At 37.9% G+C, this 15,158-nt stretch overlaps 1 protein-coding gene across 1 annotated transcript in view; it reads right to left on the bottom strand.

Annotated features, from left to right (window-relative positions):
* Positions 1-15,158, bottom strand: part of dlp (glypican dally-like) — a 122,903-nt gene that overhangs the window by 15,013 nt on the left and 92,732 nt on the right. The window contains exons 3-4 of the mRNA XM_028184080.2: positions 3,132-3,255; positions 1,702-1,812 (exon numbers count right to left, since the gene is read on the bottom strand). Coding sequence (XP_028039881.2) covers positions 1,702-1,812; positions 3,132-3,255 — 235 coding nt within the window. The remainder of the gene's footprint in view (positions 1-1,701; positions 1,813-3,131; positions 3,256-15,158) is intronic.

Below are 15,158 nucleotides of genomic sequence, written 5' to 3' on the forward strand. Positions count from 1 at the left end.
GGTTTACCTACTCATTCATCATCATTATCTTGCTCTTCACCCAGTCACCTGGGCTCGGCGCAACATGTTTTCTCCTTCCATACTCTTCTATCATATATCATTTCTTCGCTCACTCCCCTCTTACCCATATCGTCTTTCACACAATCCATCCATTTCTTCTTAGGTCTACCTCTTCCTCTATATCCTTCCACATTCATAGTTAACACTCTCTTACCAACCTCATTTTCATTTCGTCTCATCACATGTCCATACCATCCCAAACGCGCACTCCTCAGCTTCTCTGTCACAGGTACCACTTTCAGACTTCCTCTAACAGTCTAACAGTCCTCTTCCTCTAGGGTTTACCTAATGCCATAATAAATTCTCTTCTCAACCCGTAGACCTTCGCATACTTAGTTCTACATATCACAGGTCTATATGTCTCACAGCATTAACATTTAGACATTTACGAATAGTTACAACGAACTTAGATTAGTTAGATAGTTACGAATAGTTGTAACTATACTTGAGACCTTAGAACTTATATCTCAAGGTGGATGGCGTATTTACGTTGTAGATGTCTTTGGGCTCCACGAGGACTCACAAGAGGACCTGCCGCCAGTAAAAAATTACATTTTCAAAAAATCACATTTCAAATTTTCATTTTCAAATTTCAGTCATTTATCATGAACAACGCGAAATATATCCGTAAATATTATGTTCATATGCATCCTTTTTCAGGAACTTTCTAAACCATCAACGAAGCGTAGCTGTTTGTATACACGAACATTAATCACCAGATAAATTCTTAAGCCGTAATACTAACGCATTGAAATCTGAAACCGCACTGGATAACGTGTGTTTTATGTGCCCGTAACTCCACGATTAAGAGCGATAAATACGACATAAACTGCTCCATAGAAACATTATGATAACATTGTTACTATGGTTTATATAGTATGGTGGTTAACTTGATGGCGCGCCGCAAAGAAAGAATAACGTCGTTACCTTTTCTTTTCTACCTATTCTGGTAACCTCGAGGGGTTATACCAGCTTTGCCGAGCGAATCCGTGAGCTCACGGGGCTCTAATCAGTGTGCTTAGTGCGAGTTTTTTAACGTCCTGGGCCTGGGTGGCGCATTTAAGTTGTAGATGTCTATGGGCTCCAGTAACCACTTAAGACCAGGTGGGCTGTGATCTCATCCACCCATCTAAGCAATAAAAAAAAGTCATACACTTTTCTGGGACCATTCATGGAATATGCTTCCTGCATGTTATACCGTACCTACTGCAATCGCCAACACTAGCTTACTGGTGTAGAGCGGTAGATTACCACTTTCCCTCCTATTTCTGCCGCGTAACTTTTTTTTAGGATTGAGGGATTACTGGTGGCCTGAGGCCTTTCCGGTTTCACCAGGACAGGAGGGCAAGCATAGGCTCTGCCAGAAGGTGTGGGATTTGCTAACAGCTGCCCGAGCGCCTCCAAAGGAGACCTAAAAACTCAAGAGCAGCTGTTTCGCGAATGAGACGGGTGACTATAGTCACCGATAGTAGCGAAAGGGTTTCAAATAAGACGTCTACGTCACAACAGTTGTGCTCAAAGCAGGATGACTGATTCGCAGCAGAAATAGTTACCTACCGGTACCGTCTCATGATATGCCCCACCACCATTTAATAAATAATCCGTCTACACATATATCTGTATATTTAAAATAAATCTTACTTTTCATCGAACGTGTACTGCGAATTAAGTACCGTGAACATCTTCTTGTACAGAATTCCGAAGAAGCTATCCATCATTGCGTCAAAGTTTGTGTCGCCTCGGCTGTAGTACCTGGAAAATAAATGAAAGTGGATAAGTAATAGTGTGTCTATACGAAACGCGAGTAATCTCCTAAGTGGCACGTTGAACTTCTAGTAAGAACAATGGGAAGGTACTTGTGTCTGATAAGCTAAAGGTATTTAAAACTAGTGGAACACGGTCACAATCGACAATATTAATGTCGATAAATGTCTAAAAACGTCAAATTCGTAAAAAAAAACAGAATCCTAGAAGAAATGGTTTGTACAAAGTTTTATCGTTGACGGATAAACGGCTTAGTAACATATTTAGGACAAACATACACACTTACAGATTTTCTTTTTAATATAGATGAACATTTTGCTGTCTTCGAGATGTCTCATTGTTTAAAAATAGAATTTTTCTTAAATACTTTTGTGTTAAATATTATTCATTTCTTATTAAAGTAAAGTACATATTATACTCGTAATAAGATAAAGATATTTTTTTAGAATAAGTCAGGGAGGGAGTCGAAAAATTGAAGTAGTGGCTTTGCAAAAACTTAAGTGTAACTACTATTAAAATTATCTTTTAACGGAGCTTTCAAAATTGTTTAGCATTGAATATTGTTTTCTTTGAAAACGAAAAATGGATGGTTTTTAAGAGCTCTCAATTATATTTTATTTTTAAGTCTGCTGATTGTATTGTGTTGTGGTAGAACAACGAATTTTATTTATGTAAGTTTCTTATTATTATTAAAATCTCTCTTCGGAATTATATTCCATAACGAGCGTAGTCAAAATCCCTTCGAACTCACCACTGGAAAGAATACTGGTCTATAATGATAACAACTCTAGTATCTACACGAATCATAGTACGTTCACCTTCGGTGGCACTAAAAAAGTTTTTAGTAAATTTCATCGCAAATAATGTGGCAACATTCTTATCTATATATTAATACGTGAAGCAAAAACTTTTTACCTCTTTTTGCGAAAATTGCGCGGACGGAGGATTATGAAATTTCCCCCATTTATAGAGAATATAGAGAAGGAATGCAGAATGTTAATATTTTTTTTTAATTTTGCATTAATATTTGTACATATATTAAATCGATAAAATAAAAACATTACACACACTACCATGTATTTGACACACACACGCACACACAATACATACTATTTGTTTATTGTCTTTGTCTTAACTTTTCTTAATGCTTATAGTCTGAAGTAGAGTCTTGGCGAAATCTTTGTTTATAGAATTAGTGTTTTTGACAATAGAATCATAATAGTGTACAAACTTATAATTTCAATTATAGTTATAGTCGAATTTCGATTACTTAGGGCCCACTAGTATTATTAAAATCATTTAATCACCTTTCAAGTTGTTCGAATAACTGTTCAAAGACGTAGGAATGCTGTTCGTAAATCATTCCGTAGGTTCTCTTGAACATCGCGTGGAACTCTTCTCGCGACAGCTTGAGCAGCTTCCTGAAGAATTCTAAAACAAAAGAGAAACAAATTAGTAAGAATGCGGGAAGACACTGGCGCGATAATATTCGGTTCGATTGATAAAAATGTTCGTGATCGTTTTGTGAATTTGGACAATTCAATTTCGATCGTTTATTCTTTCCATCAAGTTCCTTATTCGTACTATTTATCTATACTAATATATAAATCTACAGTGGTTTTTACGGATGTTCCGTTATAACTACTGAACCGTGCATCCGATTGACTTGAAACTTGGTATCCATTTAGAAAATACATGCACTTAATGGATAGGCTAATGTTTATATGAGTGTTGGACTCTGTACACCAGTTACGGGGGTGTTAATGATGAGAATCTTTGTGGGGGTGAGAAATAATAATGTTAATTTTAAATGCCCAGCGAAGCGGACGGGTACAGCTAGTTGCCAATAGAATTGAAATAAATTATCAAATCAGTCCAGCCGCTCTCAAATGTTGCGCTTACCAATATACAGCAATTAATTTTATTCACATCGGGTATTTTTATAGAAAAAAAAAACGGCGCGTGTTAAAAGACCTCATTTATTTGTGAATCTGAATCGCAATATCAATAATAATTATTTTTATGAGCAAATAAAAATTATTCGTATCGAATTAGTTATGATTTAAATGTAAAATTAAACCACTCTTAAAAAAATTAAACTCTTAAAATTAAACTTGACCACTCTGTCAAGAGTGACACGACTGAGAAGAAGAAGAAGAAGAAATGTAAAATGCAATCGAATGAATGAAATGTGACTGCCGACCAGCACACGAAGGTCAACGAACATAAATATCGGTCCATTCGATAGGATATTTTATTGTCACCAAAATCAGAATAGTTTACAGACCCTTAGAGAATTTACTAGTGCTGGGCGTTATTTCTTTTTTATTTATTTATTTTTTATTTTCTTAGTGCTTAGATGCGTGGACGAGCTTACAGCCCACCTGGTGTAAAGTGCTTACTGGAGCCCATAGACATCTACAACGTAAATGCGCCACCCACCTTAGGATATAAGTTCTAAGGTCTCAGTATAGTTACAACGGCTACCCCACCCTTCAAACCGAAACGCATTACTGCTTCACGGCAGAAATGGCGGGGCGGTGGTACCTACCTGTGCGGACTCACAAGAGGTCCAACCAGCAGTAAACCCGCTTGTTCGCTCGTATCTCCACCCTGGCTATTTCTGCCGGGAACCACTAATTCGTTTAGGTTTGATGCCCTTGTACTACAAAATCGAAATAGAGGACTCCAGTAGCAACTTAATAAGAGGTGAGCCGTGAGCTTCTACACTCATCTGAGCTAATTAATAATAATGAATGGATATGTCGCGAATCCGAACGCGAACCTGCAATGCCAAAACCACAGCTAATTTCAAATAATTCAAACCGCCGATGAACACAAAGAAAAATTTCAAAGCACCAAGAAGCATATTGAGGAAAACGGTTTGATTGAATAAGAACATTCTCGGGAATGCTCGCATAAACATTAAAATAAATATCAACATTAATTGAACATTACTATGAAACGCCAGCGAAAGCTTCTCGGAAAGACATACTCATATAAACAATAGGGCGCTGACATGTCACTAGCAGAAATAAGTGTGATGCACTATTTAATGTTCTAGATGAGTAAACGAACCGTGGCGGCCGGTGAAAAGTGACGTCTATAAACATGATAAAGTGGATTCAGACACGCATCTTAAGATTTGAGCTCGAAATCACTATAAAAGCTATCTCATGCTTCGGATTAGGAGAGTTAGGTACACCTAAGCCAAGATACATTCTACCAGTAGGATTTTGCCGCCAACGCGATGGAAGAAGATGAGCGCCTTTTTTTTTATTCCTTCCTATGCCTTGAGAGGCTATTTCAGCGTAACTTTAACTAGTAGGTGAGTTCACGGGGCTCAAACCTGACGACGTTGCTAACACGAACCCTAGCAAGAGCCGTGCTTCGCAGAATCTACCACCGGATCGGAAACGCGACCCACTGAGAAGATCCGGCGAGAAACTCAGTGGGCTGTGTCTGAGGGTTAATTTACTCGTCGACCCCTCGACGGGTTCGACGAGAACCGACCGGTGCTTGAGGTACCTAAAAGCACCGTTCGTGGATCGGGAGGATCCGAAATGACGTGTTTTGGGCGACGTCGACTGCTTTCCATTCTGTCCGCAGGATCGGGAATGGACGAGCACCGCGCAAATTACATCACACAATAACCTTGAACGAGTTGTATCTCAAGCGAGGTTCAGATGCGGAGTGTTGAGTAATAGGAGATTTTTGGTGATCCGACCACAAAATACTCGCTTCGATTAGCCTATCGCATTTTTCTAGGAATTTGAGGATAAAAACTATGATCAATATAATAAACCCTCCCACTCAATTTCGTATATATTCACAAGATTCCTTTAGTTTGATCTAGCCCACTGAGTTTCTGGCCGGATCTTCTCAATGGGTCGCGTTTCCGATCCGATGGTAAATTTTGCGAAGCACTGTTCTTGCTAGCGCTAATGTTAGCAACGTCCTTAGGTTAGAGCCCCATGAGCTCACCTGCTCGTTTAGTGAATCTATCATGACCCCTCGAGGTCACTAGAATAAGTAGAAAAAGAAAAAAAAACTTGAGTAGGCTACAGTAAACTAATAATAAAACAATCTAAAAAGTTTCGTATTTATTCAATATCGTAACACAGAAATATGTATCACAACAAAAGGCACAATAAATGGTATGAATGGTATAATGACAACGAAAAATAACAACAAATTCATAAAAAAATTATGAAAAAATGTTTATAATAGTTTTTAATTGAACCAGAACGATAATTAAATTATACAGTGTTTTCGTGAAACATTCTGTGTTATTGTACGATCTGTGGTTGATTCGTTTTTATTTCAACCTCAAATGAATCACCTGTAATGAAGATTTGTTCAGTTTGGTTCTATAAAGCTCGTGCGACAATTTTGAAAACTAATACTCGTCCTATTGCGGCATTGCAATAACGGCTTGTTCATGTATATAAAATAGGGACGCCCAAGGAGTAACAATGACTCCCTTCGTAAAGGTAACGGGCAGACCTGAGGGGGATGAAGACCGTGTGGAGCTCTACCAGCAGTCTAGCGCGCCACTCAGTAGTGACGTCATAAGAGCGATCGGTTTTTGGTGTATCGCATCCTGAACAGGCAGGCTGGGTCCGACCCATCCGAATAGTTCGCGACATCAGCGGCACTGCCTGGGCGGTCTGATCTGTCGCCGTACCAAGAAGGCAGATGTTCCACAGCCTGGCCTGACGTGAGCCGTGCATCTGGGTGCAGTACTGATCGTAGCAACCGCCTTACTCCGGGCCGGATACTGACCTCGAGGAAAATAGGACGCTTGGGTGAACGTGCAGGGGAGTTTAGTGGGTAGGGCCCTAAATATCGCCATCTGCAGACGTTTATTCCTAGACCGTCTAGTCACGCGCGCCTCCTAGGCGCGGGGAGTTCTAGGAGCTTCGGCCCCCAGCCCAGAAACAAAAAGGCAGTGACAACAAGCTAGCTTATCCACGTAGAATCTGTATCCCTGACGCGCGTTCAAACTGCATCACTTTAAATTACAATTATCAAAGCTTCGTCGCTGACGCCCTCATGAAATACCATATCATAACCATTAATATGCACGTAAGACAGAAAACGGCTATTCATTAAACAATTAATATTTTGGAACGCACAGAACAAGAAACGGAATGTTGCCAGACAGTCGTAAACTGCGTTCCGAAGAATGTAATTCTGTCGTCGTTTGAATATTAATATGATAATCGTTTTCATTCACGATAATCGTAAAACATTATGCAACTTTTGTCTGTGATGATACGGCATTCGGCCGATCTAATTCATTGGTCAAGTATTTCGTTGTCTGACACGTCAGAAGCTAAAACACGGTCGGCTTCGGAGATAAAGCTATACCTTGGCAACTTCGAACCAATAATACGATTTTTTTTTATTGCCTAGATGTGTGAACGAGCTCACAGCCCACCTGGTGTTAAGTGGTTACTGGAACCCATAGACATCTACAACGTAAATGCGCCACACACCTTGAGATATAGTTCTAAGGTCTCAGTATAGTTACAACGGCTGCCCCGTTGTAACTATACTGCTCGTTGCTCTTCAAACCGAATCGCATTACTGCTTCACGGCAGAAATAGGCGGGGCGGTGGTACCTACCCGTGCGGACTCACAAGAGGTCCTACCACCAGTGATTACGCAAATTATAATTTTGCGGATTTGATTTTTATTACACGACTAGCGACCCGCCCTCGCTTCGCTTCGGAAACATTAAAACACACATGAAACCACAAAAAAAAATTAAAAAAAAGTAGCCTATGTTCATCAGGGACAATGTCGGCTTCTAATGGAAAAATAATTTTTCAAATCGGTCCAGTAGTTTCGGAGCCTATTCGGAACAAACAAACAAACAAATCTTTCCTCTTTATAATATTAGTATAGAAGTATAGATGTTATTCTTTCACCGTGGAAGTCAATCGTGAACAATTGTTATGTACGTATTTCATTAGAAAAATTGGTACCCGCCTGCGGGATTCGAACACCGTTGCATCGCTATATACGAATGCACCGGACGTCTTATCCTTTAGGCCACGACGACTTAAAAATAATACCCATCTTATTTACCAGCTTCACTTACAAAATAATACCCGCACTGACTTGAAGATTTCAGGCCTACCACTCCCAAGTTAAGAGTTTCCGGTCGATAATACCGAAAAGAAATCAGACAAGAAGATCTACATCCAGAACCGGATTCCGTTTATTTCGTTTCCGTATCCCGTAATAGAATGTACATATGTGTTTTATATGGCATGTTTCATGGGCAGATCTCTGGGGAACCATTTGATGTGACACCGTTATTTTAATTTTCCCTCGCCACTAGTAATCGGAGCAGAGTTTATTAATGTTTCCTCACATCCACTGTGCTGTACATTGCTTTTTCAAGTGAACATTTTTGCCATGTACCATCCGGCTCCAAAGCTCTGTTGTACCCAAATTGGTCCCAGAATTCCGGAAATTTATTAGACCGATTGGGAAAATCAAGAAGTGCTTTACGGCGACACAAATTTGGTAATAATGGATATGGTATGACATCCTATTTCAAGAGGTTGGAAATGAGACCTCAGTGGTAGGCAGAAAGCTGTACCCTTAGTATTGTTAATGTTCACGGCCTACGAGGACTATTGAGGATCATGAGAGTCGCATGATTGTGTACCAACAAAGATTTTTTTTTGGGGCCCGGAGGTTGTTCATTAGGATGAGTATGCGACTTCGAAAATTCAACCACAAGGGGTAGTTGCAACTGTTTTGGCAAATGCGTCTAGTACCGGATCGGAATAGCAACGTAGTAAGAGCATCCGGCAAAGAAATCAGCTGGTTTATCCTATAGGCCACGTGTCAAACAAAAGTAATGAAAAATTGTATCTATAACTTCTTTATAGGCCAAACCTCACCTCATTTTCTGTTAAATATTATTTATTTTATTCCCTTAATTATATATTAAGCACTTAGTGTGCCTGTATGATTAGGGACCAATGTCATATCTATTTCTGTCGGAAAGTAATCAATCATTCTTAAGAATTTGAAGAGAGTTGGACCTATATCTACATGTGCTTGTCTCTGATGTCGTGGGGCCAGTGAACTCCAGCACCTATCAACATATTATCAATAAAAGAAACACCAAAATTATAAGACTTCAAAAACAATAAATTATTTAATGTAATATTTCTGTATCTCAAAGCAAATAAAATCATTTAATTATTACGCCAGTAAAAAAATCTACGTAAAAAAAACTACAATTGATTAAAATGTTTTTGAAAAAACTATAATATTGAACATGTAAATGGCAGAGGTAAATAAAAATAATTTTAATATTTCAAACACTTTGGCAGTGATTACTTTTCGAGTCTGTCAAATACGACGAAGTTCATTGACCGTTAATATTTTTTTTAACATGCGATACACGATTCGTGCCAATGCACACATATAGGTATTCTATAGGAAAGTGCAGACTAAAATTTGTTTGTCAAGATTTTTATTTTTGTTTTAAATAAGCAGAGGTCTTGTTCCATCTACTTTTCAGAGGAGGTTATATAGAGACGGATCTCCTTTCCACCATTATCTATGGGCAGTATAGAGGATACAACGTGAAAATCGTTGCTATCTATATATTAATACGTGAAGCAAAAACTTTGTATCCCTTTTTACGAAAATTGCGCGGACGGAGGAGTATGAAATTTTCCACACTTATAGAGAATATAGAGAAGAAGTGCACAATGCTAATATTTTTTTTTAAATAATGCATAAACGATACATTAAATCAATAAAGAAAACATTACACACACTACATACCATGTATTTGACGCACACACGCATGCATACTATTTATTGTCAAACTTTTGTTCTTGACGTCTGTTGTCAAATTAAGAATAGATTAAATATTGTTTGCCTTTGTTAGTATTTTTTATAGTGTAGTCTTGGCGAAATTTGTGATTATAGAATTAGTATAAAATACATTCATAATAGTGTACGAATTTACAATTCCAATTAATTATAGTCGAATTTCGACTACTGCGCGACCTCTAGTCTGTTTTAATTTTATTCCATGGATGAGTCAACGAGTCCACAGCCAATGTCAATTGATTTCCGGAAGCCAAAAACAACATGTCAAAAACTCACTTGAATGTCAAGTTTGACGTATATACATATTTTTTGGTATATTAAACACTTACAAAATTCACAACAAACGTTTTTTTTGGGGGGTTGATTAACCCGATTGAATTGCAAAAAAATTAATTCGCCATAAATACGATAGAGACGAGTGAAACCGCAGGTAAAACTTATCCGCACTCAGTGGCGCCGGCACGAAATTATCACACGAATTCGCGTGCCTATTAGTGATATGATTGCGATCGTAATTTCAGCGAATTCTGTGTACAAATTATTTAAATGTTGAATTTGAATTTTTCTTTTATTGCATATACGGATGAGCTCAAGATCTATTTAGTGGTAAACTGTTACCGGAGTCCATGGACATCACAACGTAAATGCTATCTATCACCTACCTTAAGATATAAGGTCAATTTCTCGATTGAATTATCAACAGAATCTCATATCTGTCTTAACGAAAACGATGAATGTTTCATGCCAGAATTAGGTTGAGTCATTGGATCCATAGAGCGGGTTTACAGTTCACCTTGTCACAAATAAATGCCGATTGATGATCGCAGTCAGTCGAGTAAGAACTTCTCAGTCGAATTTTACCACACCCACGGAGATGGGAGGCGCTGTTTTAGGCCAATACTACAGAATCACATATATTAAAACTGTGAGTTCAATTAGCACAGTATATATTATGATAATAAATTAATTTGCCGCTTAAAATGTAACAGAGGGTTAACCTAAACTACCGAACCGATTTTAACTTTCTTTTTAAATATGTATGTGCTTTGTTCCAATTTAGGCCAAAGGATGGTTTTTATTTCAATTAATGGTCGCAATATCTATTAATTAACAATAAAATAATTTCATAAGTTGATTATTGTTATTAATTGTAACTTTCATAAGTCTAAAGCAGATGGCGCCTTAAATCAGTTTTTACAGACAATTGTAATACTGTCTGACATTAATATCTCATAGATGGCGCTGTATTAAAAATACTAACGTATCACATAAGCTACAATTTAATGGCATAAACACCACGTGTTGCTGAGGCTAAAGTATAAGTGAAATTTATTTCGTAGTAAACGCAATACAATAATAGATTTCTTACAATCAACTGTTCTTACTTTGTTAATTTTTGGTATTAGCGTAGCTGGTCATGTGTTATTTAGAAGAAAAAAAACCTTAGCCACAGCAACGTGTGGCCGGGTCTGCTAGTTTAAAATATATTGGTCCGTTTCTTTCATATTTGATAATCAAGATTGCACAACTAACTATGTACAAACATTATGCTTTCCCGCGTTCTTTCAACCTTGCACGCTACATTTCACGAATATTAGATTCATCATATCGAATGTCGCTTTCGTTCAAAGCTATGAGGAAGGAGGAAGAACGTAAACAATTAGCGGACACAAAACAGTGTATTATTACCGTTTATTGTGAATTGATTATCAAATGTGTACATGAGCTTGGGGTAGCGTGACCGTTTGCTTGGTTTTTGCTAGTTTTTAGTTGTCGTTTTCACGCTTCCGGATCGCGTGCTGTGAATGCCTTTTTTTTAAAACTGTTTTAATTACTGTCATTATTTTGATAAATAATATTGGCTATCGCAGCCCCGAGTCGAATAAAGTCGCTATACGAAGTAATGATATTCGAGACTTTTGCAAAAGAAGGACAGCGTTTATTTTTCGATATAGTCGCTTAAACTAAATTAGATTCGGCCGAGGACGCCATTACGTGTGACGTCATTTGTGGCCAAACAAACGATAAGCTGACCATAGATCGCTAATAAGCAACAATTAGCCATTTAAGAATTACATTAAAATTATGTTTAGTGTTTTATGTTTGTTGACTCCATACTTAAAAACTGGCTGCTTGAAAATCAGCATCATTGCTGTCAATCGTGAGCACCAATGAGCGTTCTTTACTCCATGTACCTAATAATAAAACCATTTTTTTATCGGGTCTAAATAAACAAAGCCTAAGTAGACCGAGAAGGTCACCAGCACATCCCGCGAGTATTGTATAAGCCAATTATGGGTCTCACCGGAGAATGTGCGGCCGTATTATCTTATTAGGTATGTATTATACCAGTACGTCAAGCACGAAAATCTATCGAATTCGTAATGTAAATGTATCGAGTCTTCGATACGAAAACGGATCATTACATTATAATATATTAGTATTCGATAGCCAGCCTTCGAGATTTACGTTACCGCATGTCAAAACAATTTTCATGCTCTCGATTATGAGTATAAGTTTCGATTTTCAAGAACGTGACGATTCCTTTTTTTTTCCTACCAATTCTAGTAACTTCGAGGGGTTATTCTAGATTCACCGAGCTAGTAGGTGAGCTCGCGGGGCTCAAACCTGACGAAGTTGCTAGCACGAACCCTAGCAAGAGCCGTACTTCGCAGAATCTATCTACCACCGAATCGGAAACGCGATCCTGAGAAGATCCGGCGAGAAACTCAGTGGGCTGTGTGTGTGGGTTAATTTACTCGTCGAGCCCTTCGTCGCAAGCGATGGGTTCGACGAGGACGGTGACCGGGTGACGATTCGATTGCGAAACGAAAGTAAGTAAATTTATTTTGCGTTGCTGGCCGGTCAAGGAACGTTTGTGCAACAAGGCATATTATAAAGTTAAGGATTATTTACTAGATGGCACTACGTGGGAATGAGGCGTTCGCTCCTGGCCAATTCATTTTTCCTTATTATTATTTTTTAATTTAATTTTTTGTTTTTTTTTTCGTTTATTGCAAATATCTTTACTTATTAAAAAAAAAAAAAATAGAGAAAAAAAAAAACCCGCTGAGTTTGTTTCGCCGGTTATTCTCAGGACTGTGGCTTTTTTTGGAACCGGTGGTAGAGTTAACATTGTTATTTATATTTTGACATTCAACAAGTGTGTTGTACTGACATCTAAGTTGAAATAAATTATATTGAATTTTGAATTTTATTCGTGCTGCTGAAATTATTATTTTTTATAGACGGTAGGGGCGCTGTTTAAGTCCTATACTTTTTTCTCGATAGCGATACGAATACTTTTTCGATACTCGTTCGTGCTCGCCCCTCAGTACACTGTCGTCACATTAACTGGCGTTAGGTCGTATTATGAGCGCGCGTGGGTAGTTCTCACACGTTCCGTTTTGAAAAGCGGGCCGCCGTTATATAAGCCAAAGGAGACTACGACTTCGATCATAAAATACATGGTGGGCAGCGAGCTAGTGGGCCAATAAAAAATAAGTAATAAAAAAAACATCATCAAGTCTTATTCGCTTAGCTTGTAGGATTCCAAGAGAGTATTACAAAATATGTATCTCGCTTGGTTACAAGTCTGAGGAATTGATTTCACCCATTAACGGAGGTGTTCAGCGCGCAAGTGTCCATGTTTGGACAGGCGGATCCCGTTCGATGGCGCAATTACAGTCTGAGGGCCTAGAGTTGCCAGCCTATAGAAATCGGAAATATTTAAATTTTAAATAACACTAGCGGACCCGACAGACGTTGTCCTGCAAAAATTCATTCAAGTTGATCTAGACGTTTAGTTGTAGTATAGATAAATAATCTAAATATCGACTGTGGCGCCATCTGCCGGGCTGATTTGTGAATCTAAACCATCCAGGGTGCCACCCAAAGGCATACAAAAAAATCATTCAAATCGGTCCAGCCGGTTAGGAGGAGTTCAATGACAAACACACGCACAGAAGAAATATATTTAAAAAGATAAGCTATGAAAATGCTTTGATACTAGGTACCGGAATCCGTAGTCAGAATGTGAATGTGGTTGCCCTACTTGAATTTTAAGATTGAAGTTTAAACTCAAAATCTAATATAAGAGTCTAAGAAAAGGCAGTGATTGTAAAAGTAATTTATGAAGATTCTTCCATCATTAATGAAATTAAATAAATAAATGTAGTTTTCACAAAATTAAATAGTATTGATGTATAAAAACAGCCATTCTGTATTCGGAGCTGAAGTAATCTGACCTGATCTGAGTAAAACATTTACATGCATAAAGTATCTTCCAAATAAATAAATAATTACTTTGAATTTATATTTGAAGTTTTCAATTTAAATTAAATTAATCTTAAATTTACAGCCGCAATACAGTAGTGATTTTTAAATGTCTGTTTAATATTATTTTCTACATGGCAACACTGTCTGACGGAGACTCGTGAAGTGCGTCTCACAATGTCATGTTTAACTTTTCTCTTATTGCAATTAATAACAGGTACAGGGAAATGGTACAGGGAAACTTGTGCATTACGATGTTACATTAATTATTTATATACACAGAAATGAAAAAAAAAATGATATGAATTTTAATTTTACCGTAAAATGAACAACAATTTCAATTAAAATTTGTTTACAAAAAATGATAGAAAATTGCGTGCCATTTTGGAGTTTTTCCTCTATCTCGCCATATGAAAAACGATGGAGGCTCAAACAATTTTAAAAGATCGGAGGACGGGCCGCCCTCCCGAAAATACGGCCGAGCTTAATTACAAAATCAACTGTCGTCGACCGCTCACAATCAATATTTAAACTTTCTTAAGCTTCCACTCTCACGGTCGCTTTGTTTACTCGGGTAAGTAGCTAAGTTATTTATTAAAAAAAACTGTTGTAAGTAGGTTTTACTTATAGGCGATTCATTTATTTGATTGATAAAAGCAGATGTGCGACTTAGTACGAGTTTTTTAACGTTCTCGATAGCGTAAACGTTAACTCAAATTTGTATGTAGTTGGAACGTTTGCGTACGTTTGCCGCTAGGGACGCTGTTGCTTAGGTGGGTGAACGAACTCACGGCCCACCTGATGTTAAGTGGTTACTAGAGCCCATAGACATATACAACGTAAATGCCGCCACTCACCTTGAGATATGAGTAAGGTCTCAGTCTTTACATTACAACGACTGCTCCACCTTTCAAACCGAAATGCATTACTGCTTCACGGTAGGAATAGGCAGAGCGGTGGTACCTACCCGTGCGGACTCACAGGACGTCCTACCACCGGTATTATCTTAAGAGTATCTCAGTCTTTCGGAATTTCGTTATCGATTAGCGTGACATAAAAACGTATTATCTATAGTTTTAGAATAAAAAAGTTTATCAATATGTAAAATGCCGGTTTGCTCCTATTAAAATGACTGGCAGGTGGACTGAATCAAATTATGGAAGTCCCTTATGGCTTTTTGGCTACGC

The sequence above is a fragment of the Bombyx mandarina genome, chromosome 15 (genome assembly GCF_030267445.1).
Source record: "Bombyx mandarina strain Sakado chromosome 15, ASM3026744v2".
Lineage (NCBI taxonomy): Eukaryota > Metazoa > Arthropoda > Insecta > Lepidoptera > Bombycidae > Bombyx > Bombyx mandarina.